Genomic DNA, 22,311 nt, shown 5'->3' with positions numbered 1-22,311 from the left:
GTCTCGATCTCCTGACCTTGTGATCCGCCCGTCTCGGCCTCCCAAAGTGCTGGGATTACAGGCTTGAGCCACCGCGCCCGGCCTATTTTTTTTTTTTTATAAACAGAGTCTCACTCAGTCACCTAGGCTGGAGTGCAGTGGCACAATCTCGGCTCACTGCAACCTCCACCTCCTGGGTTCAAGCAATTCTCCTGCCTCAGCCTTCTAAGTAGCTGGGATTACAGGCACACTCCACCACGCCTGGCTAATTTGTGTATTTTTTTTAGTAGAGACAGGGTTTTCACTGTATTGGCCAGCCTGGTCTCAAACTCCTGACCTCAGGTGATCCTCAGGCCCACCTCAACCTCCCAAAGTGCTAGGATTACAGGCATGAGCTACCACGCCCAGCCATGAATTGATTATTTCTTATGAATTTTCCACTTAGTTTCAGATCACAGCTGACCATTGGTAACTGAAACTACTATCGCTGATAAGTAGGGACTACAATACCCACACTGATTGTATTTACACAGCTTTCAAGATACAAATATTATGCCAGGTGTGGTGGGTCTAGTCTGTAATCCCAGCACTTTGGGAGGCTGATGCAGGCAGATTCCTTGAGCCCAGGAATTCGAGACCAGCCTGGACACCATGGTGAAATCCAGTGTCTACAGAAAATACAAAAAATTAGCAGGGCATGGTGGTGTGCACCTGCAGTCCCAGCTACTTGGGAGGCTGAGGTGGGAGGATCACTTGAGCCCAGGAGGCTGAGGCTGCAGTGAGCCGTGATCGAGCCTACACTCCAGCCTGGGTAACAGAGACCCTATCACCAGAAAAAAAAAAAGGATACAAAGGTTCTGATGAGTTTTCTTTAAAACATACCAGGAAGGCAATGCCAAAACTGAGTATGCCACTCCAGGGACTGCTGGTCTAATACTACCTCAGCCAGGCTGAGTCTTCCCCACAGCTTTTTGAGCAAGACAGGACAACTGGAGAAAATGTGTCAACAAGTTGCTACGAGAGATTAGAGGCAAGCAGATCTGGAGTCACACACTTGAGTGAAACTGTGCATGACTTTAGGTAGATCACAACTTCGCTAAGCCTGTTTTCTCATCGAAAATAAGTAGACAGACCATGAGGATTAAGTGAAGTGATGCATGTAATACTCCCCCCACCCACCCATGCTATCTGGGAGCCATTGTTATTGGAAAGTCATGCAGAGAAGTGAGTGAAAAACCAAAGTGAGGGCAGCAAAACTCCAGGACTGTAAACAGAAGTCCAGTCCCCAAACCTATAAAACCACTAGAAGAAAACACTGGGGAAGTGCTCCAGGACACTCATCTTGGGCACAGGTTTTTTGCGTAAGACCTCAAAAGCACAGGCAACTAAAGCAAAAACAGACAACTGGGATTTCATCAAGCTAAAAAAGCTTCTGCACAGCAAAGGAAACAATCAACAAAGTGAAGAGACAACCCACAGAATAGGAAAAAACATTTCCAAACTAGCCATCTGACAAGGGATGAATAATCAGAATATATAAGGAGATGAAACTCAACTGCAAAAAGACAAATAATCCAATTTAAGAAATGGGCAGGCCAGGCACAGTGCCTCACATCTGTAATCCCAGCACTTTGGGAGGCCAAGGCAGGGTGGATCATCTGAGGTCAGGAGTTCAAGACCAGCCTGGCCAACATGGCGAAACCACAAAAAATGCTCAACATCACTGATCATTGGAGAAATAACAAATCAAAACTACAGTGAGGCCTGGGAACAGTATCTCATGGCTGTAATCCCAGCACTTTGGGAGGCGGAGGCGGGCAGATCACTTGAGGTCAGGAGTTTGAGACCAGCCTGGCCAACATGGTGAAACCCTGTCTCCACTAAAAATATGAAAATTAGCTGGGCATGGTGGCAGGTGTCTATAATCCCAGCTACTTGGGAGGCTGAGGCAGGAGAATCGCTTGAACCTGGGAGGCAGAGAATGCAGTGAGTCAAAATCGCACCACTGCATTCCAGCCTGGGCGACAGAGTAAAACTGTCTCAAACAAACAAACAAACAAACAAACCTACAATGAGATACCATCTCACCCCAGTTAAAATGGTTTGAATAAAAGACAGGCAATAACAGATGCTGGAAAGAATGTGGAGAAAGGGGAACTGTACAGAGTGCTCTTGACATAAGTAATTTTATCTTAGAAAAACGCTCTTGTATTTTAAAAGGCATTATGCCAATAGGGACCAGATGTTTGTCTAATTAATAAAGACTGTACTGGCCAGGCACAGTGGCTCACGCCTGTAATCCCAGCACTTTGGGAGGCCAAGGCGGCGGATCACAAGGTCAGGAGATCCAGACCATCCTGGCCATCATGGTGAAACCCCGACTCCACTAAAAATACAAAACTTAGCTGGGCGTGGTGTTGCATGCCTATAATCCCAGCTACTCGGGAGGCTGAGGCAGGAGAATCACTTGAACGAGGGAGTCGGAAGTTGCAGTGATCCGAGATCACGCCACTGCACTCCAGCCTGCGAGAGACAAAGCGAGACTCTGTCTCAAAAAACAAAAAAAAAAAACAAAAAAAGACGGTACTAAACCAGATAAGGACATAAACATGCACACGCTTTTGTTATCAGTCCTCACCAGAAAATTTTGTGGTCATAAGACCAGGACTTTATTAGGTCAAAATGGCTGTCCTAACAGACACCATCTTGCTGTCACTCACGATTAACACCCAGCATCTGCCACCAAAGGTTCATCCACATCAAAAACTCTTCCTTACAAGACACTGACACCCCAGATCAAGCCAAAACACTCTCTTTGTCCACATTGCTCTCCTTGGACCGGTTTGATAACCGCTTTCCCTATCCCCTTTTCTCTGAATGTTAAATGTTACTTTAATGTAAGATTTTTAACCTATAACATTTACATATTAAATAAATATACTATTGTATATAATTTACAATGCTGACCGACTTGTGGAATGGCTTCAGCCTGTGTGCCCATGGTTCTGACTACCAAGTAAACAGGTAGTACTACAGAAAATTGCTTCCTTGGGAACTCCATATAGCTCGTGGCTTTTACAATTAAAATGAAACATCAGTAAGTCTGATCTTGTGGAAAAACACAAATGTTCACGGACCTAGTTATGTCTGACCTTGCCCTGTTCGCATACACCATTGGTGGGAATGCAAATTAGTATAGCCACTAATCACAAAAGTATTGTGATTCCTCAAAAAACTGAAATTAGGCCGGGTGCAGCGGCTCACACCTGTAATCCCAGCACTTTGGGAGGCCAAGGCAGGTGGATCACCTGAGGTCAGGAGTTCAAGACCAGCCTGGCCAACATGGTAAAACCCCATCTCTACTAAAAATACTAGCCGGGCATGGTGGCAGGCGCCTATAATCCCAGATACTTAGGAGGCTGAGGCAGGAGAACCGCTTGAACCCAGGAGGCAGAAGTTGCAGTGAGCCCAGATCACGCCACTGCACTCCAGCCTGGCAACAGAGAGAGATTCTATCTCAAAAAAAAAAAAAAGGTACAGATCTGGTAATCATATATGTATACTTTATATCAAAATAAATACTTTTTTTAAAAAGTCCAGAAGCCTTTCAAGTGAAACACAATCTTTTTTTTCAAGTAGAAAACCTAAGTCCGAAGGAGGACTGATGCCCTCCTACCCACTCCTGGCCACCCTATCCCATACACTTACTTAGGGACTTACTTAGGGACACGCAGAACATCCTCCTACACAGCTCAGTGTGTTTCCAGTTCCTGCAGCACCCAGTAGCTAAGACTGGCCTCTCTATAAGTGTTTTAGAGATTGAATCTAAAGAATGGCAATGATTACTAACATCTATAGAACTTTTTACAAAGTAACTTCGCTCTGATATTGAAGAACACAACTCTGTTCCTTCTTATCCTGTCCGTTCAGGCCTGTTTCAGCTTGTAAGTAACACGGGAAGTGAACTTCACCTCGAGGATGATCTACTAAAAAGGAAGAGAGTCGCCCACACACTCCCCCTTCAGTTCAAAAATACAGACAAAGCGAAGCTCAGGAGACGCCGCTCGCACAAAACGCTGAAGATGGGATTCGAACCACCAAACACCCAACAGAAGTTCCCCATATGACTCACCGCGTGAGCCCACCTGGAGCCGCACACTCTCCACAGCCTCAGCCTGCAGTGGCGCTAAACCTGCAGATACAAACTCCACCCTCAGCCAATCAAAACCCTCTCCCCTGCAGCCGGACCAATGAGGAACAGCAGATGTGGCCGTCAGGCATCGCCTCAATGCTTCCTGGGAGTTGTAGTTTAGAAGGCAGAGCGGAACTTAGAACTCGGGTTCCCCTCGGGTGATCCCGCCCCCTCGACTCCCCAGCCAATCAGCAGCATTAGTCTGGTTGGACGCTCTCTTTGCTTTTCCCCACCGGTGACCACGGCTAGCTAGGCCGCCGGCGAGATGTGGCGGGGGAGAGTCGGGGCTTTGCTCCGGGTGTGGGGGTTTTGGCCGACAGGGGTTCCCAGAAGGAGACTGCTAAGCTGCGATGCTGCGTCGCAGGCGGGAAGCAATTCTCCCCGTTGTTGGAACTGCGGCGGCCCATGGGGCTCCGGGCGGGAGGACAGGTTATTCTGCCCACAGTGCAGAGCGCTGCAGGCACCTGACCCCACTCGAGACTACTTCAGCCTTATGGACTGGTACGAGCAACGGTTTCGGGAAACGGGCCCGGGCGAGAGAGACGTCGGGGTCTGGCCTGCGAGAGGGGAGGACGGATCTGGCTTGCGGAAGAGAAGGCGGGACCGATAGGGGGGCGGAGGTCTAGAGAGCAGGCGTGAGAGAAGTGTCTTGATTTCTCAGGAGGAAATTGAGAGGCGGGGACTGAGGGAAGCAGCGTTGAGGTGTGGAGGAGGGAGACGAACGGGACTGGAAGGGCGGGCGCTGAAGTTAGAGGAAATAGGGGGGCCGAGGCTAGAGGGGAGGGAGATTTGAGGGGCGGTACCTACGGGAAAGGGAAGGAGAAGTCGAGGGGCGGAGCTTGAGGAAGGGGTACTTGAGGGGCAGGGCCCGGGAGACTGGAAGAGTTGGTTTGATGTATATAAGAAAGGACTGCAGAAGTGTGGTCCGAAATTGGGAAGTAAAGCATGAAAATCCTAATATTGTGGGCGAGACCTGAGGGAAAAGTGAGAATTCGAGGGAAAGGGTCCAATAAATAGTTTTTTCCCCTGAGGCTGACGATCTTGGAGAAATGGGCCAGTGTGGATAGAGCTGAAATGATAAGGAAATAGGACAGACTCTGGGAGTAGAGTGTGAAAGGAGTTGAATTAAAATAAACCGGGAGACAGGGATGAAGGGACCTGGGCTGTGGAAAAGATAGGGTGGTATTAAAGAAAACGTTATTCAGTCACACTTGTTGAAACACCAGAAAGACTTTCTTCAAGATCATCTTGGCCGGGCGCCGTGGCTCACGCCTGTAATCCCAACACTTTGGGAGGCCGAGGCGGGCGGATCACAAGGTCAGGAGATCGAGACCACGGTGAATCCCCGTCTCTACTAAAAATAATAATAATAAAAAAAAATTAGCCGGGTGTGGTGGCGGGCACCTGTAGTCCAGCTACTCGGATGGCTGAGGCACGAGAGTGATGTGAACCTGGGAGCAGAGACTGCAGTGAGCCGAGATCGCGCCACTGCACTCCAGCCTGGGGAAGAGAGCAAGACTCCATCTCAAAAAAAAATGAATAAATAAAAAGGAAAGAAATCATTCTACTATAAAGACACATGCACATGTATGTCTACTGTAGCACTATTCACAATAGCAAATCTCTACTAAAAATACAAAAAATTAGCCGGGCGCGGTGGCGGGCGCCTGTAGTCCCAGCTACTCGGGAGGCTGAGGCAGGAGAATGGCGTGAACCCAGGAGGCGGAGCTTACAGTGAGCCGAGATCGCGCCACTGCACTCCAGCCTGGGGAACAGCGAGAGGCTCCGTCTCAAAAAAAAAAAAAAAAAAAAAAAAAGATCATCTTGTAGAGGGGGCACTGCAATAGAGTCTTGCAGTTAGGGAGGGAAATTGGTCTCAACTCCAAAAACACCATGGGCAGAAGGAAATTTGTAGCCAAGGAGCAGAGTAAACGGGATTCTGGCTGAACCGATCTAACAGGATTCTTGCTGAAGACAGGCCAGGGTGCTCAGACACCACCTAGGGGATGGTGGAGGATGAACAATCTGATCAGAGATCTAGGATGATCAAATACGAGGATCAAGGATTCTAGCTAAACTGACTTAACAAGGTTATTTGCCAAAACTGGATTTTACAAGAAAGCATACAGCTGGGCCTGGAAGAAGTTTCAGAAATCTGACTAAAGTTTGGCCAGGCAAAGAATCTTTGTGTAATTTAGCAGTGTCCTTTTCCCTTAACTATGGGATCTGCCCCCACTAGTCACTGAACATGTATGAGGGGCTACAGTAACACTGATGTTTAAGTTCCTCAGGCATCCCTATCTTGCTTCCACCTCGCGGTCCTTGCTCTACCTGGATGTCTCTTTCATCTGATCTTTGACTACTCATCATTCAGGTTTCAGCTCAGTGTTGTCTCATTGTCCACTACATCTTCTACCCTCTCTGATTCTGTTCTGTGTCCCTTCATAGGACCTACCACTTTTTGAAATTATCTGTGTATATGTTATTGCATCTTCCCCATAAGAGCAAGAACCAGGCTCATGGTAGACAAATCTTTAAATATTTGTTGCATAAATTTAATCTCCCAATTTCTTTCCAGCAACCGTTCCTTCAGAGTTGATACTGCAAAGCTCCAGCACAGGTACCAGCAACTGCAGCGTCTTGTCCACCCAGATTTCTTCAGCCAGAGGTCTCAGGTAGCTTATTGGCCAACCCCAATAATCCCCAAATATGTGTGCACACTGGGTGGCAGTGGCCTTGTGATTATGTGATTATCAGGGACCGAGCTGGAAAATCAGCTGTGTCTGCACCATGGCAGTCTGACCCCAGCCTGCCAGACCCAGAGCTGCCATTCACTCACAGCTTTTGTCTGACTTCCCCAATAACTTAAAACCTATCAGCTGAATATAAAGACATCTCATCCCACACCAGCTCTACTTAACCACTTTCTTAGGTGCCTGCCCCTCAGCATATTATAAAACTTTGTGGGCCCAGTGCAGTGGCTCATGCCTGTAATCCCAGCACTTTGGGAGGCCCAGGCAGGCAGATCACTTGAAGTCGGGAGTTCAAGACCAGCCTGGCCAACATGGTGAAACCCTGTCTCTACTAAAAATATAAAAATTAGCCTAGTGCAGTGGCACACGCTTATAGTCCCAGCTACTTGAGTGGCTAAGGCAGGAGGATCACTTGAACGTGGGAGACAAAGGTTGCAGTGAGCTGAGTTCGTGCCACTGCACACTCCAGCCTGGATGACTCTGTCAAAAAAAAAAACAACACAACTTTGTAATTTGGATGGTAATAGTACTATCTTCATCTCCCCTAACAGACTGAAAAGGACTTCTCAGAGAAGCATTCGACCCTGGTGAATGATGCCTATAAGACCCTCCTGGCCCCCCTGAGCAGAGGACTGTACCTTGTAAGGTGATTTCCCAACCCTTTTGTGCATGAAGTCCTGATGCCCATTATGACATAGGACAGCCGCGTCCCCTTTATTCAGCAGAAGAGTGCTTGAGGTCGGGCATGGTGGCTCACACCTGTAATCCCAGCACTTTAGGAGGCTGAGGTGGACAGATCACTTCAGCCCAGGAGTTCAAAACCATCCTGGGCAACATGATGACACTCCATTTCTACAAAAAATACAAAAATTAGCTGGGCATGGTGGCATACACCTGTAGTCCCAGCTACTCTGGAGCTGAAGCAGGAGGATCACTTGAGCCTGAGAGGTCGAGGCTGCAGTGAGCTGTGATTGTACTACTGCACCCTCTCAAAAAAAAAAAACAAAGAGTCCAGGGACCCAATAGTATTTAGCCTTACAGCACAAATATAATTTTCTCTGTGAATATTACTTGGCTCAACTGCATTTTTTAAACTGTTATTTTCTAGCTTTTTTCTATGAATTTCAAGGATTTGATGTTGGTAGCTTTTAGTTAAAAGTCATTTTCTATTGTTGTTGTTGTTGTTTTTTTCCTCTCAAAAGTATCTTAAGAGGCCAGGCATGGCCAGGCTCACGCCTGTAATCCCAGCACTTTGGGAGGCCGAGGCAGGTGGATCACGAGGTCAGGAGTTCAAGACCAGCCTGGTCAAGGTGGTGAAACCCTGCCTCTACCAAAAATACAAAATAATTAGCCAAGTGGTGGCAGGTGCCTCTAATCCCAGCTACTTGGGAGGCTGAGGCAGAGAATTGCTTCCCCAGGAGGCAGAGGTTGCAGTGAGCTGAGATCATACCACTACACTCCAGCCTGGGTGACAGAGCGAGACTTCGTCTCAAAAAAAAAAAAAAAGTATCTTACAATCTAGAAAATTTTGTAATTGAATAGAATCTTTAGAAACATCTAGTTCAACCTCTGAGTGAAGGGATGACTACCCCAAGATCACACCAAGGTCACATAGTTTCAGGTAGCATTAGGTGGAAATCCCATTCCATCATTTATGTTTCAGTCCAACCTTTTGATACCCCTTAGTCTTTCATTACTGGGACAGTTCCAGTTTTCTCTATTAGTGGTATTATTTCCTAACGGATGAGTAGGATTTAGATTACTCTGCCCATAGTTTCTTCAACTTATTTTTCTTGCTTTCTGCCCCAATAGCTAAAGCTCCATGGAATGGAGATTCCTGAAAGGACAGATTATGAAATGGACAGGCAATTTCTCATGGAAATAATGGAAATCAATGAAAAACTTGCAGAAGCTGAAAGTGAAGCTGCCATGAAAGAGATTGAATCCATTGTCAAAGGTGAAAGATAAAATAGCACCGAATGTATTTCATTGCTTGTCTAAGGATAAGTGAAAAATGAACGTAAAGAGTACGTAATGGCCCGGGCATGGTGGCTCATGCCTATAATCCCGGCACTTTGGGAGGCCAAGGCGAGTGGATCACCTGAGGTTAGGAGTTCAAGACCAGCCTGGCCAACATGGTGAAACCCTGTCTCTACTAAAAATACAAAATTAGCCAGGTGTGGTGGCAGGCACCTGTAGTCCCAGCTACTTGGGAGGCTGAGGCAGGAGAATGGCATGAACCCAGGAGGCAGAGCTTGCAGTGAGCGGAGATCACGCCACTGCACTCCAGCCTGGGTGACAGAGCGAGACTCCGTCTCAAAACAAAAAAAAAAAGGAAGGTTATTTACTTTAAGGAATTAGCTCACATAATTGTGGGAGCTGGCACATCTAAAATCTATAGGGCAGGACTGGGCGCAGTGGCTCATGCCTATAATCCCAGCATTTTGGGAGACCGAGAAGGGCAGATCACTTGAGTCCAGGAGTTCGAGACCAGCCTGGGCAATGTGGCGAAACCCCATCTGTAAAAAAAATACTAAAAAATCAGCCAAGCGTAGACCGGGCGTGGTGGCTCACGCCTGTAATCCCAGCACTTTGGGAGGCCGAGGCGGGTGGATCACCTGAGGTTGGGAGTTTGTGACCAGCCAGGCCAACATGGAGAAACCCCGTCTCCACTAAAAATAGAAAATTAGCCGAGCATGGTGGTGCATGCCTATAATCCCAGCTACTCGGGAGGCTGAGGCAGGAGAATCACTTGAACTTGGGAGGCGGGGCTTGCAGTGAGCCGAGATTGTGCCACTGCACTCCAGCCTGGGCGACAGAGTGAGACTCTGTCTCAAAAAAAAAAAAAAAAATCAGCCAAGCGTGGATGTGCACACTTGTGGTCCCAGCTATCCGGGAGGCTGAGGTGGGAGAATCACCTGAGCCCGTGTGTCAGAGCTTGCAGTGAGCTGAGATCACGCCACTGCACTCCAGCCTGAGTGACAGTGAGACCCTGTCACAAAAAAATGAATAAATAAAATCTATAGGGTACATAAGCAGGCTGAAAGTCTAGGCAGGATTTCTATGTTACAGTCTTGCTACAGAATTCCTTCCCAGAAAACCTGTTTTTGCACTTAATGCCTCTGCTTGATTGGATGAGGCCCACCCACATTATGTAGGGTAACATCCATTACTTAAAGTCAACTGATTATAAATGTTAATCACATCTACAAATACCTTCACAGGATCATCTAAACTAGTTGGTTTTTGTTTTTTTGAGACATGGTCTCACTCTGTCACCCAGGCTGGAGCACAGTGGTACAGTCACAGCTCACTGTAGCCTTGACCCATGGGCTCAAGCAATCCTCTCACCTCAGCCTCTTGGATAGCTGGGACTACAGGCGTGCATCACCACGCCTGGCTAATTTTTTGTGTCTTTTATAGAGATGGGATTTCGCCATGTTGCCCAGGCTGGCTTTAAACTCCTGGGTTCAAAGCAGTTCCCCTGCCTCAGTCTCCCAAAGTGCTGGGATTACAGGCGTGACTCAATGTGCCTGGCATAGATTCGTATTTGATCAAACAACTGGGCACCATAGCCCAGCCAAGTTGACTCATAAAATTAACCATACCACATATAAAAGATTCCAAGGTTCTCTGTTAGACTATATTCATTACATACTTTCACAGATATTTGTAGTGTACCTACTACAAATATCAGGCACTGCGCATGACACTGAGGATACAGCACGGAACAAGAAAGACTGTGCCTTCTTGGAGTTTATATATGTCAACTGTGCCCAAAATGGATTCCCAAGCGTCTCCCCTCCCCACCTTTTCCCTAAAAAAAAATCTGTTCCTCTTACGCCGGGCACGGTGGCTCACGCCTGTAATCCCTGCACTTTGGGAGGCCGAGGCAGGCGGATCACGAGGTTGGGAGATCAAGACCGTCCTGGCTAACATGGTGAAACCCCCTCTCTACTAAAAATACAAAAAATTAGCCGGGCGTGTTGGCATGTGCCTGTAGTCCCAGCTACTCGGGAGGCTGAGGCAGGAGAATCGCTTGAACCCAGGAGGCGAAAGTTGCAGTGAGCCAGGATCGTGCCACTGTACTCCAGCCTGGATGACAAAGCAAGACTCCAAGTAAAAAAAAAATAATAATAATAATCTGTTCCTCTTCCAGTGTTCCCTAAGAGAATGACACCAGTTGCACAAGTGTAAATTTTGAGGAGGCCTTAACAACCTTATTTTTCCTTATGCGCATAGTCAATCTTCTACATCTGAAAGAGCCAACTTAAATTTGCCTCAAATTCATCCACCCATCTCTATTTTCGCTGCTACCAGCCTTTTCCAAGCTACCATTCACTCTCACCTGGACAACTGCAGTAGCTTTTCACTGGTCTGTCTGTACCTTCAGGCCCCATCTAACAAATCCCTTCACTGTCACTGGAATCTTTTTGAAACCCAAGTCTTTTTTTTTTTTTTTGAGACAGAGTCTTGCTCTGTCACCCAGGCTGGAGTGCAGTGGTGTGATCTCGGCTCACTGCAACCTCTGCCTCCCAGGTTCAAGCTATTCTCCTGCCTCTGCCTCCCAAGTTGCTAGGACTACAGGTACGTGCCACCATGCTTGGCTAATTCTATTTTTTTTTTTTTTAGTAGTGACGGGGTTTCACCATGTTGCCCAGGCTGATCTCAAACTCCTGACCTCAGGTGATCCATCCATCGCGGCCTCCCAAAGTGCTGGGATTACAGGTGTGAGCCACCAAGCACAGCCAAAACCCAAATCGAATCACTACTCTTGGCCTTATTTAAATTGGCCAGGTGTGGCTTACACCTGTAATCTCAGTACTTTGGGAGGCTGAAGTGGGAGGATCTTTTGAGCCCAGGAGTTCAAGACTAGCCTGGTCAACATAGCAAGACCCCATCTCCATAAAAAAATTTAAAAATTAGCCAGATGTGGTGGTGCATGCCTGTAGTCCCAGCTACTCAGGAGGCTGAGGCAGGAGGATCACTTGAGCCCAGGAGGTGGAGACTGCAGTGAACTGTGTTTGCACCATTGCTCTCCAGCTTCAGCAGTGGAGCAAAACCACTTCTCAGAAAAAAAGAAAAAACTTTTAAGTGGCTTCTCACTGCTCTAAAACTCTAGCATCCCTTACAGAGGCCCTGCATGCCTGTCCTCTGCTTCTCTTCGTTTTGCCCTCTCCACTCCGTCCACACTGACCACTTCCAGTTCCTCATCTGTACTAGGCACCCTCCTACCCTAGGGCCTCTTGCTTCTGCCTGAAGCCCTCCTCTCCTTCACCCCATTTAAGTTAACCCCTCCTTCTCCAGATCTGAGGACAATCATCATTTCCTTAGAGAAGCCTTTTTTAAGCTATCTATTAGTAGTGGCTATCTCTTTTGTAAGACTAATCACAGTTATAACTTCACTGTTCTGTGTGACATTAATTGATCAATATCAGCCTCCCTCATTAGACTGGAAGTTCTGCAGAAAGAGAAATCATGCCTACTTTTTGCTTCCCTCACATCCTCAGCTCACAGACAAGTACTTATAGTTTAAAAGGAACTTGGTAAGTATTTACTAAATGAGCAAACAATAATGAGAAAAGACGTTTAAAGCAGTAAAATAGAATTTGTGGTGAGGGGACCGTCAGCTGGAGATATGTTGACAGCATTAGGGCTCGGTGATAGGGAGAAGAGAAACTCAGGAGTTGCAGTCAATGGGCTCAGCTGCACAATTTTAAATGACAGGGCAGCATGCTGTTGACTTTGTGTGACCTTGAACAAATGACTTTGTGTGACCTTGAACAAATGACTTCATTCCTCTGACCTTCAATTTCCTCATCTGTAAATGGAGATAATATTAGTACTGGTTGTTGTGGGGATCAAGATAAATGAGATAAAGCATGTAAAAGCATGTATTCTAGGCCAGGTATGGTGGCTTATGCCTATAATTCCAGCACTTTGGGAGGCTGAGATGGGCGGATCACCTGAGGTCAGGAGTTCGAGACCACTCTGACCAACATGGCGAAACCCCATCTCTACTAAAAATACAAAATTAGCCAGGCATGGTGGCGCACACCTATAATCCCACCAACTTCGGAGGCTAAAGCAGGAGATTTGCTTGAACCCGGGAGGCAGAGGTTGCAGTGAGCCAAGATCGCACCATTGCACTACAGACTAGGCAACAAGAGTGAAACTCCATCTCAAAAAAAAAAAAACAAAAAACACTTATTCTAGCCCTATAGTAAACATTTGACTTTGAGCAGCTCACTGACCTTAATTTAGATTAATTCCTAAATTTTCTCCTGTAAGGTATCTGTTACGGCCTAGGTAAAATGAATGTTCAAGGCATAGAGCTAGTTAATTTTAGGGTCAGGGCTTAAGAACCTGCAGGTTCCTAGTCTGTTGTTCTTTTGTGGACACTACACTGCTACCTGAGAGGTGAGTTTCAAACACCGGACTGGGAGTCAAGTGACTTGGATTCTGCTCCCAGATCTTCCACTCATCACCCATGGGACAATTCCCCCAATACCTGTCATTTCCTACCTTAGGGATATAATGTATTTGACAGTGTTTCGAAAGACAACACCATATAAATGACTGATACTATTTATATCTGGGAAATGAGATGACTGGAAAATTCCTCATTTTCTAACAAGGAATCGAGAAATATGAGATAGCTGCTGCTTTATTTTGTTTGGCATCTTCTCTCTTATGACACAACATGATGTAAATGTTTTCATTTTCCTGAGAGGCCATACAATTTGCAAATGGTTGCCGGAAACACTCAGTAATGCTTTACTGATAGGTGTTCCCAGCATGTTAATATTCTCCTTGCTGAAATGTCGAAGACCCAAACTGTTTTGTGGAGATAATCAGTATATCCTTGTCTTTTTTTTTTTTTTTTTTAACTGATTCTATAGCCATTTTATAAGCCTTGATGATTGCTCCTCAGACCTTTCATGGGTAGAAAAACAGAGTGTTATTAGGGTCAGCCAGAGTTCTGCTAAACAGCAGCTGCCGTCATGGTACATGCAGAGACAAAGGTTATGAAGCCTTACCCTTGAATACAAACTTCCTCCTTTGTTGTGTTCAAACCAGCATGATTACAAAGTATATGTATTGTCTTCATATTATGAGTCTATTTCAGTGGAAAAATTAAGAGAATGGTTTTCTTTTTCAGCTAAACAGAAAGAATTTACTGACAATGTGAGCAGTGCTTTTGAACAAGGTACTTTCTTTTCTTGACTTTCTTAAATATGGAAAGAAATTCAAGCACTAAGACATAGCCATTCATTCAATAACTAGCTATGATATACCTTCCTATGATAGCTATGTTGGGAGGTATGAAATACTTAGAATCTACATTTCTGCCTTTAAAAAATGCCTTTAGGTCGGGCGCGGTGGCTCAAGCCTGTAATCCCAGCACTTTGGGAGGCCGAGACGGGTGGATCACGAGGTCAGGAGATCGAGACCATCCTGGTCTACACGGTGAAACCCCGTCTCTACTAAAAAATACAAAAAACTAGCCGGGCGACGAGGCGGGCGCCTGTAGTCCCAGCTACTCGGGAGGCTGAGGCAGGAGAATGGCGTAAACCCAGGAGGCGGAGCTTGCAGTGAGCCGAGATCGCGCCACTGCACTCCAGCCTGGGCGACAGAGCTAGACTCTGTCTCAAAAAAATAAATAAATAAATAAAATAAAAAATGCCTTTAATACATTTCTGGGCCGGGCTCACGCCTGTAATCCCATCACTTTGGGAGGCTGAGGTGGGCGGATCACGAGATCGGGAGATCAAGACCATCCTCGCTAACGCGATAAAACGCCATCTCTACTAAAAATACAAAAATTAGCCGGGCGTGGTGGCACACCGCCTGTGGTCCCAGCTGCTACTGCTATGGAGGCTGGGGCAGGAGAGTCACTTGAACCAGGGAGGCGGAAGTTGCAGTGAGCCAAGATTGTGCCACTACGCCAGCCTGGGCGACAGGGCAAGACTCTGACTCAAAAAAAAAAAAAAAAAAGAATCGACATTTCTGCCTTACTAGAGAAACAAACTATATCAAAAAAGTGATCCGGGCATGGTGACTCACACCTGTAATCCCAGCAGTTTGGGAGGGTGAAGTGGGTGGATCACTTGAGGTCAGGGGTTTGAGACCAGCCTGGCCAACATGGTGAAACTCCTATCTCTACTAAAAATACAAAAATTAGCTGAGTGTGGTGGCATGTCCCTACAGTCCCAGCTACTCAAGAGGCTGAGGCAGGGGAATCGCTTGAACCAGGGAGGCTGAGGTTGCAGTAAGCCGAGACTGCACTGCTGCACTCCAGCCAGGGCAACAGAGCGAGACTCCTCAAAACAGAAAAAGAAACCTGAAGGAGGAATGAAGCTATTCTCAGGCAAATAAAAATTGAGGGAATTTGGACTGGGCGCGCTGGTTCACACCTGTAATCCCAGCACTTTGGGAGGCCGAGGCAGGTGGATCAAGAGGTCAAGAGATCAAGACCATCCTAGCCAACATGGTGAAACCCCATCTCTTCTAAAAATAGAAAATTAGCCAGGTGTGGTGGCGTGCCTGTAATCCCAGCCACTCAGGAGGCTGAGGCAGGAGAATCACTTGAACTTGGGAGGTGGAGGTTGCAGTGAACCTAGATCGCACCACTGCACTCCAGCCTGGATAAAAGTGTAAGATTCCATCTAAAAAAAAAAAAGAATTTGAGGAAATTTGTTGACAAGAGACCTGCCTTGTAAAAAAATGTTAAAATAATTGATTGGCCGGATATGCTGGCTCACGCCTGTAATCCCAGCATGTTGGGAGGCTGAGGTGGGTGGATCACGAGGTCAGGAGTTCGAGACCACCCTGACAAACATGGTGAAACCCCATCTCTACTAAAAATACAAAATTAGCCAGCTTGGTGGCGCTCACCTGTAATCCCAGCTACTCAGGAGGCTGAGGCAGGAGAACCGCTTGAACCCGGGAGTCGGAGGTTGCAGTGAGCTGAGATCACGCCAATGCACTCCAACCTGGGTGACAGAATGAGACTCTGTCTCAAAAAAAAGACTTTATTTAGAGTGGAGGAAATTTATATAGGTCAGAAACTTGGGTCTACATAAAGAAAGGAAAACCATTGGAGAAAGGAATAAGTAAATGTAAAATTAAAACTTTTATTTTTTTAATTGATCTAACAGTTAAGTTTGTTCAAAATAATAAGTGCAACAATGGGCTGGGCGCAGTGGCTCACATCTGTAATCCCAGCACTTTAGGAGGCTGAGGCAGGCGGATCATTTGAGGTCGGGAGTTCGAGACCAGCCTGGCCAACATGGTGAAACCCCATCTCTACTGAAAATACAAAAATTAGCTGGGTGTGATGGTGCATACCTGCAATCCCAGATACTTGGGAGTCTGAGGCACAAGAATCACTTGAACCCGGGAGGTAGAGGCTGCAGTCAGCCAAGATGATGCCACTGCACTCCAGCCTCAGCGACAAAGCAAGACTCCATCTGAAACCAACAAACAAACAAAAAGTTCTGCGGATGGATGGTGGTGATGCTTGCACAACAATGTGAATGTAGTTAATGTCATTGAACTGTACACTTAGAAATGGCTAACATGATGAATTTTATGTCATGTGTTACCACAACTTAATTTTTTTTTTTTTTTTTTGAGACCGAGTTTTGCTCTTTCACCCAGGCTGGAGTGCAGTGGCACGATCTCAGCTTACTGCAACCTCAGCCTTTCAGTTTCAAGTGATTCTCCTGCCTCAGCCTCCCAAGTAGCTGTGATTACAGGTGCCTATCACCACGCCCAGCTAATATTTGTATTTTTAATAGAGATGGGGTTTCACCATATTGGCCAGGCTGGTCTTGAACTCCTGACCTCATGATCCGCCCACCTCGGCCTCCCAAAGTGCTGGGATTACAGGCCTGAGTCACTGCACCTGGTCCTAAAATTTTTTTAATACAAAAAATATACTAAATAAATTAAATTGAGAAATGAAATACGACCAAGGCCTTCCGAGTCCCTGGTAGACCCTTTGCCATTACATTTCCCACAGTAACCACTCTCCTGAATTTTGTGTTACTCATTCCCTTGCTTTTCTTGATTTTTTTTTTTTTTTTTTTTTTTGAGACGGAGTCTTGCTCTGTCGCCTGGGCTGGAGTACAGTGGCCGGATCTCAGCTCACTGCAAGCTCTGCCCGCAAGTTTATGCCATTCTCCTGCCTCAGCCTCCGGAGTAGCTGGGACTACAGGCGCCCGCCACCTCGCCCGGCTAGTTTTTTTTTTTATTTTAGTAGAGACGGGGTTTCACCGTGTTAGCCAGGATGGTCTCGATCTCCTGACCTTGTGATCCGCCCGTCTCGGCCTCCCAAAGTGCTGGGATTACAGGCTTGAGCCACCGCGCCCGGCCTCTTGATAGTTTTAACCATATATGTACATAATAATATATTATTTCATCTCACATATTTTTATCTTTATATATATAATATCATATATATCCTGTGACTTTTTTGCTAAATATTTTATTTTTGGAGTCATCTGGAATGATGCGAGTGGTTATAACATATCTTCATTTTAGCACTCTTCACATTGTGTTGTACTTACCTAAGTCAGGGTTTCTCAACTTTGGCACTACGGATATTGTAAGCCAGATAATTCTTCATTTGGGGGAGCTGTCCTGAGCACTATAAGATGATTAGCAGCATCCCTAGCCTATACCCACCAGATGTCAGTACTACCTCCCAGCTGTGACAACCAAAAATATCTCCAGACATTGCCAGATGTCCCCATGGGGACAAAATCATCCTCAGTTGAAAATCACTGGTCTGGCCGGGCATGGTGGCTCACACCTATAATCCCAGCACTTTGGGAGTCCACGGCAGGCAGATCACTTGAGGTCAGGAATTTGAGACCAGCCACGGCCAACATGGTGAAACCCTGCCTCTACTAAAAATACAAAAATTAGCCAGGCATGGTGGCAGACACCCTGTAGTAACAGCTACTCAGGAGACTGAGGCATGAGTATTGGTTGAACCCGGGAGGCAGAGGTTGCAGTGAGCTGAGATTGCGCCACTGCACTCCGGCCGGGGTGACAGAGTGAGGCTTCATCTCACACACACACACAAAAAAGAAAATCACTGGTCTAAGGGTGTCTTTCTTGGGAACTGTAAGTCCCCTGAGGGTATCTCTGTGCCTTAGCACCTGACCTGTAAGTTCCCTGAAGGCAGCTCTGTGCCTCATCACCTGGCATAGAGGAAGCATCCAGTGCTTTCATATCCTCAGTATACCACCACATGTGTTAGGGAAAAACTTTTAAAACACGACCCCCCCACTTTTTTTTTTTAAAGAGACAGGGTCTCACCCTGTCACCCAGGTTGAAGTACAGTGGCGCAGTCATAGCTCAGTGCAACCTCAAACTCCTGGGCTGAAGGGATCCTCCCACGTCAGCCTCCCAAGTAGCCAGGACTACAGACACATGCCACCATGCCCGGCTAATTTTTTGTTTTGTTTTGTTTTGGTAGAGACAGGGTCTTGCTTTGTTGCCCAGGCTGGTCTTCAATTCCTGGGCTCAAGCCATCCTCCCGCCTCAGCCTCCCAAAGTGCTGGGATAGCAGGTATGAGCTCCTGCATCTAGCCCCCACCAGTCATTTATTACTTGGGACTGTCCTGAAGAGAATAAACTTCTCTAATTTATGTGAATCCTGTGCACATGCTCTTACATGGCCCCCGCCCCGTTTGGTTTATCCCTTTGTCTCCTTAAGGATCCAGATGTTCTTCCTCTTCGTTGCTAAGTCTTACTGAGGAATTGAGGGGCCCTCCGGACCCCAGGGCTCCATCTATATATGGCTGCCCTAGTCATCAGAGTTGGTTTTATTCTTGCTTGAAATGAAGCCTGACTTCAGTGTCTCTGTTTATTTCAGATGACTTTGAAGAAGCCAAGGAAATTTTGACAAAGATGAGATACTTTTCAAATATAGAAGAAAAGATCAAGTTAAAGAAGATTCCCCTTTAATTGTTGACAGTTTAAAGTTTAAAAAATAAAGTTCTTGCCAGGCGCAGTGGCTCACACCTGTAATCCCAGCACTTTGGGAGGCTGAGGTGGGTAGATCACGAGGTCAGGAGTTCAAGAGCAGCTTGGCCAACATAGTGAAACCCCATCTCTGCTAAAAATACAAAAATTAACCAGGCATGGTGGTGCGTGCCTGTAGTCCCAGATACTCCGTAGGCCGAGGCAGGAGAATCGCTTGAACCCTGGAGGTGGAGGTTGCAGTGAGCACAGATCGTGCCACTGTGCTTCAGCTTGGGCAACAGAGTGAGACTTCGTCTCAAAAAATAAGAAAATAAACAAAGTTATTGTGTATTTCTTTTCTGGCTTCTGGTAATTGGGAATAGATAAGCTTTAACCATTTATATCATCTTAATTAAGCCTGTGGCTCAAGCATTAATGGATGGCAAAGTTTGTCATGTGGGAAGAAACACAGCCTAGTTAGAGCTTTGGGTGGTCAGTTCTTCATCTGATACTTGATATTGCATGACCCCAATGTAGGCTAATGGATGAAGAGGTGGAGATGGGGCCAATTTGAGGCCCTACAAAGAGGAGTCCAAAAACTTTTTTCTGCAAAGGGCCTGGTAGTGAATATTTTCAGCTTTGTGGACTATATCAAGGGTCCCCAACCTGTTAGGAACTGGACCACACAGCAGGAGGTGAGTGGCAGGTGAGCGAGCAAGTGAGCATTACTGCCTGAGCTTCATCTCCTGTCAGATCCTCTGTGGCCTTAGATTCTCAAAGGAATACGAACTGTGCATGTGAGGGTTCTAAGTTGCATGCTCCTTGTGAGAATCTAATGCCTGATGATCTGAGGTGGAATAGTTTCATCCCCAAACCATCCTCCGGCACCATCCGCATCCATGGAAAAACGGTCTTCCATGAAACCACTCCCTGGTGCCAAAAAGGCTGGGGACCCCTGGACTATATGGTCTTTGTTGTAACTGCTATTGTGCCATTGTGACATAAAATCATCGTAGAGAGTATGAAAACAAATGGACAGGGCTATGTGCCAGTCAGACTTTATTTACAACACAGGTGATGAGCCAGATTTGGCCATGGCTCTGCCAACCTCTGCCCAAGAGCCACAACTTTCTAATGGCATGACCCTCCTCCCTAAGATAGGTAGTCCCCTTTGGTACTGTGGCCTTGGGGCATTCTGTTTGCTAACAAGCAAGGCTGCCTAAGAGTCTCTTTGGTCTAAATTTCAAACTAGATAATATTATAAAGAATTAATCTGGTATTAGGCCGGACATGGTGGCTCATGCCTGTAATCCCTGCACTTTGGGAGGCCAAGGCGGATAGATTACCTGAGGTCAAGAGTTCAAGACCAGCCTGGCCAACATGATGAAAACCCATCTCCACTAAAAATACAAAAAATTAGCCAGGCGTGGTGGTGCATGCCTGTGATCCCAGCTACTCAGGAGGCTGAGGCAGGAGAATCGCTTGAACCCGGGAGGCGGAGGTTGCAGTGAGCTGAGGTTGCACCACTGCACTCCAGCCTGGGCAACAAGAGCAAAAAATTCCATCTTAAAAAAAAAAAAATTAATCTGGTATTAAGCACTAACCACATTTTCTGCTCCATCTTAGTGGAGTAGAGAGCAGTTGTAATTACTCTCTGGACAGCTGACGCACTTGTCACTATTTCCATGCTCTTCTAATGCAGCCCAATGCAGCTCTACTTCCCCTTTTGTATCTTTGAAATTCAGTTTAAGTTCTTCATCCCTTTCCAGGAAAATAAACCAACAAAAAGTCTCTAGATAAAGGAAGATTAAAATAGCAAACAAAATTCTGAATTAAAAAATTCCAAGAAGGCCAGGCGCAGTGGCTCATGCCTGTAATCCCAGCATTTTGGGAGACTGAAGCAGGGGGATCACCTGGGGTCAGGAGTTCAAGACCAGCCTGACCAACATGGAGACACCCCGTCTCTACTAAAAATATACAAAATTAGCCGGGTGTGGTGGTGCGTGCCTGTATCCCAGCTACTCGGGAGGCTGAGGCAAGAGAATCGATTGAACCCAGGAGGCGGAGGTTGCAGTGAGCCGAGATTGTGCCACTGCACTCCAGCCTAGGTGACAGAGTGAGACTCTGTCTCAAAAAAGAAAAAAATTCCAAGAAACAACATTTTAAAACTCTGGAGACAATTGCCTACCTGTAATTGGAAAAAAGTCAGGGGGTCTAAACCAAAGTTTAAATACTACTCCAAGAACTTAAAACTGTAGCTCCTTTGCAGTTTCTTTTTTCTTTTTTCTTTTTTGAGATAGAATCTTGGCTCTTGTTACCCAGGTTGGTCTGCAATGGCGTGATCTCAGCTCACTGCAACCTCCACCCACCAGGTTCAAGCGTTTCTCCTGCCTCGGCCTCCCAAGTAGCTGGGATTACAGGCAACTGCCACCATGCCTGGCCATTTTTTTGTATTTTAGTAGAGACGGGGGTTTCACCATGTTGGCCAGGCTGGTCTCGAACTCCTGACCTAAGGTGTTCCACCCACCTCAGCCTCCCAAAGTGCTGGGATTACAGGCATGAGCCACCATCCCAGTTTCTTATCCTTGTCGAAAAATGTGTATCTTGTGAATCCCGAACCAGTTATACTCAGTTAACATTTTAGAATTCTCTGATCTTTAGAAGGCAAATTAACCACAGCAGCTGTCGGGCTTAATGATACTTGGGAACATCAGTACAATCTCCACCCCCTCACAGTATACAAGGAGAATGAATTACTTGTCTGAAAACACACCAGGAGTCCTTTAAGTAAATAATTACAATGCAAGCATACGTCCTCATTAAACTGGGTGCTTCTGCAAAAAAAAGGAGGAAATGAAAGGAGGGTTTGAAATACTTGTACAGACAATCTTCATTCCTTCTTCAGAACAATGATCAAGACCAAAACAATCTGACCACAAAAATAAATCAGATCAACATTGCCACATCTTTGGAGGAACTTCAAAGAAACTTTCTCTTACCTGTTACCATCAGCTGGAAAAGCTACAGGGCCTCCCAGCAAACCATGTCTGATTTGGGGAATAAATAAAAAAGACATTATTTCTGAGTCATGGCTTCTGAGGTGAGTGGGCTTACCTTTTTCTCCCACCTCTTCCAAATTCTTTCCTTTCTCATCTGAAGTTTAACTGGACTTCTAAATCCAGGAACCTTTTCAAATGTTCCCTAACAAAGCCCTGTGGGAGATATGCTAATAGACGGCAGAAAAGTTGGCAGCCCAATTTGGATTAAAGTTTCAGACCGGCCTGGTGCGGTGGCTCAAGCCTGTAATCCCAGCACTTTGGGAGGCCGAGATGGGCGGATCACGAGGTCAGGAGATCCAGACCATCCTGGCTAACATGGTGAAACCCCGTCTCTACTAAAAAATACAAA

The 22,311-nt window shown here is 46.3% G+C and overlaps 2 protein-coding genes across 8 annotated transcripts in view; one reads left to right on the top strand and one right to left on the bottom strand.

Annotated features, from left to right (window-relative positions):
• The window catches only part of CHEK2 (checkpoint kinase 2), a 54,762-nt gene extending 50,511 nt beyond the window's left edge, over positions 1-4,251 (bottom strand). The window contains exon 1 of one of the 3 annotated variants that reach the window (XM_017855557.1): positions 4,112-4,251. The gene's annotated coding sequence lies outside the window, so the exon portion shown is untranslated. The remainder of the gene's footprint in view (positions 1-4,111) is intronic. The other 2 variants (XM_017855558.1, XM_017855556.1) reach the window with 2 other exon arrangements.
• A 118-nt stretch (positions 4,252-4,369) lies between these two features.
• On the top strand, positions 4,370-19,251 carry HSCB (HscB mitochondrial iron-sulfur cluster cochaperone). 5 transcript variants are annotated; one of them, XR_001882143.1, is made up of 6 exons: positions 4,370-4,672; positions 6,750-6,846; positions 7,476-7,570; positions 8,737-8,881; positions 14,087-14,134; positions 18,815-18,949. XR_001882143.1 is itself a non-coding variant. In XM_017855552.1 (6 exons), exons 1-6 carry the CDS (start codon positions 4,437-4,439, stop codon positions 18,904-18,906), a joined length of 708 nt encoding a protein of 235 aa, XP_017711041.1. In that variant the 5' UTR covers positions 4,370-4,436; the 3' UTR covers positions 18,907-19,251. The 5 variants fall into 5 exon arrangements, 4 of the variants coding, with proteins under 4 accessions (XP_017711041.1, XP_017711042.1, XP_017711043.1 ...); XM_017855552.1 differs by having other exon boundaries at positions 7,476-7,565; positions 18,815-19,251; XM_017855555.1 differs by having other exon boundaries at positions 4,412-4,672.
• The last annotated feature ends 3,060 nt before the right edge of the window (positions 19,252-22,311 follow it).

The sequence above is a fragment of the Rhinopithecus bieti genome, unplaced genomic scaffold (assembly GCF_001698545.2).
Source record: "Rhinopithecus bieti isolate Rb0 unplaced genomic scaffold, ASM169854v2 scaffold_36959, whole genome shotgun sequence".
Taxonomy (NCBI): Eukaryota; Metazoa; Chordata; class Mammalia; order Primates; family Cercopithecidae; genus Rhinopithecus; species Rhinopithecus bieti.
Note: the sequence above shows the minus strand (reverse complement) of the source record. Positions and strands in the feature narration are given on the sequence as shown.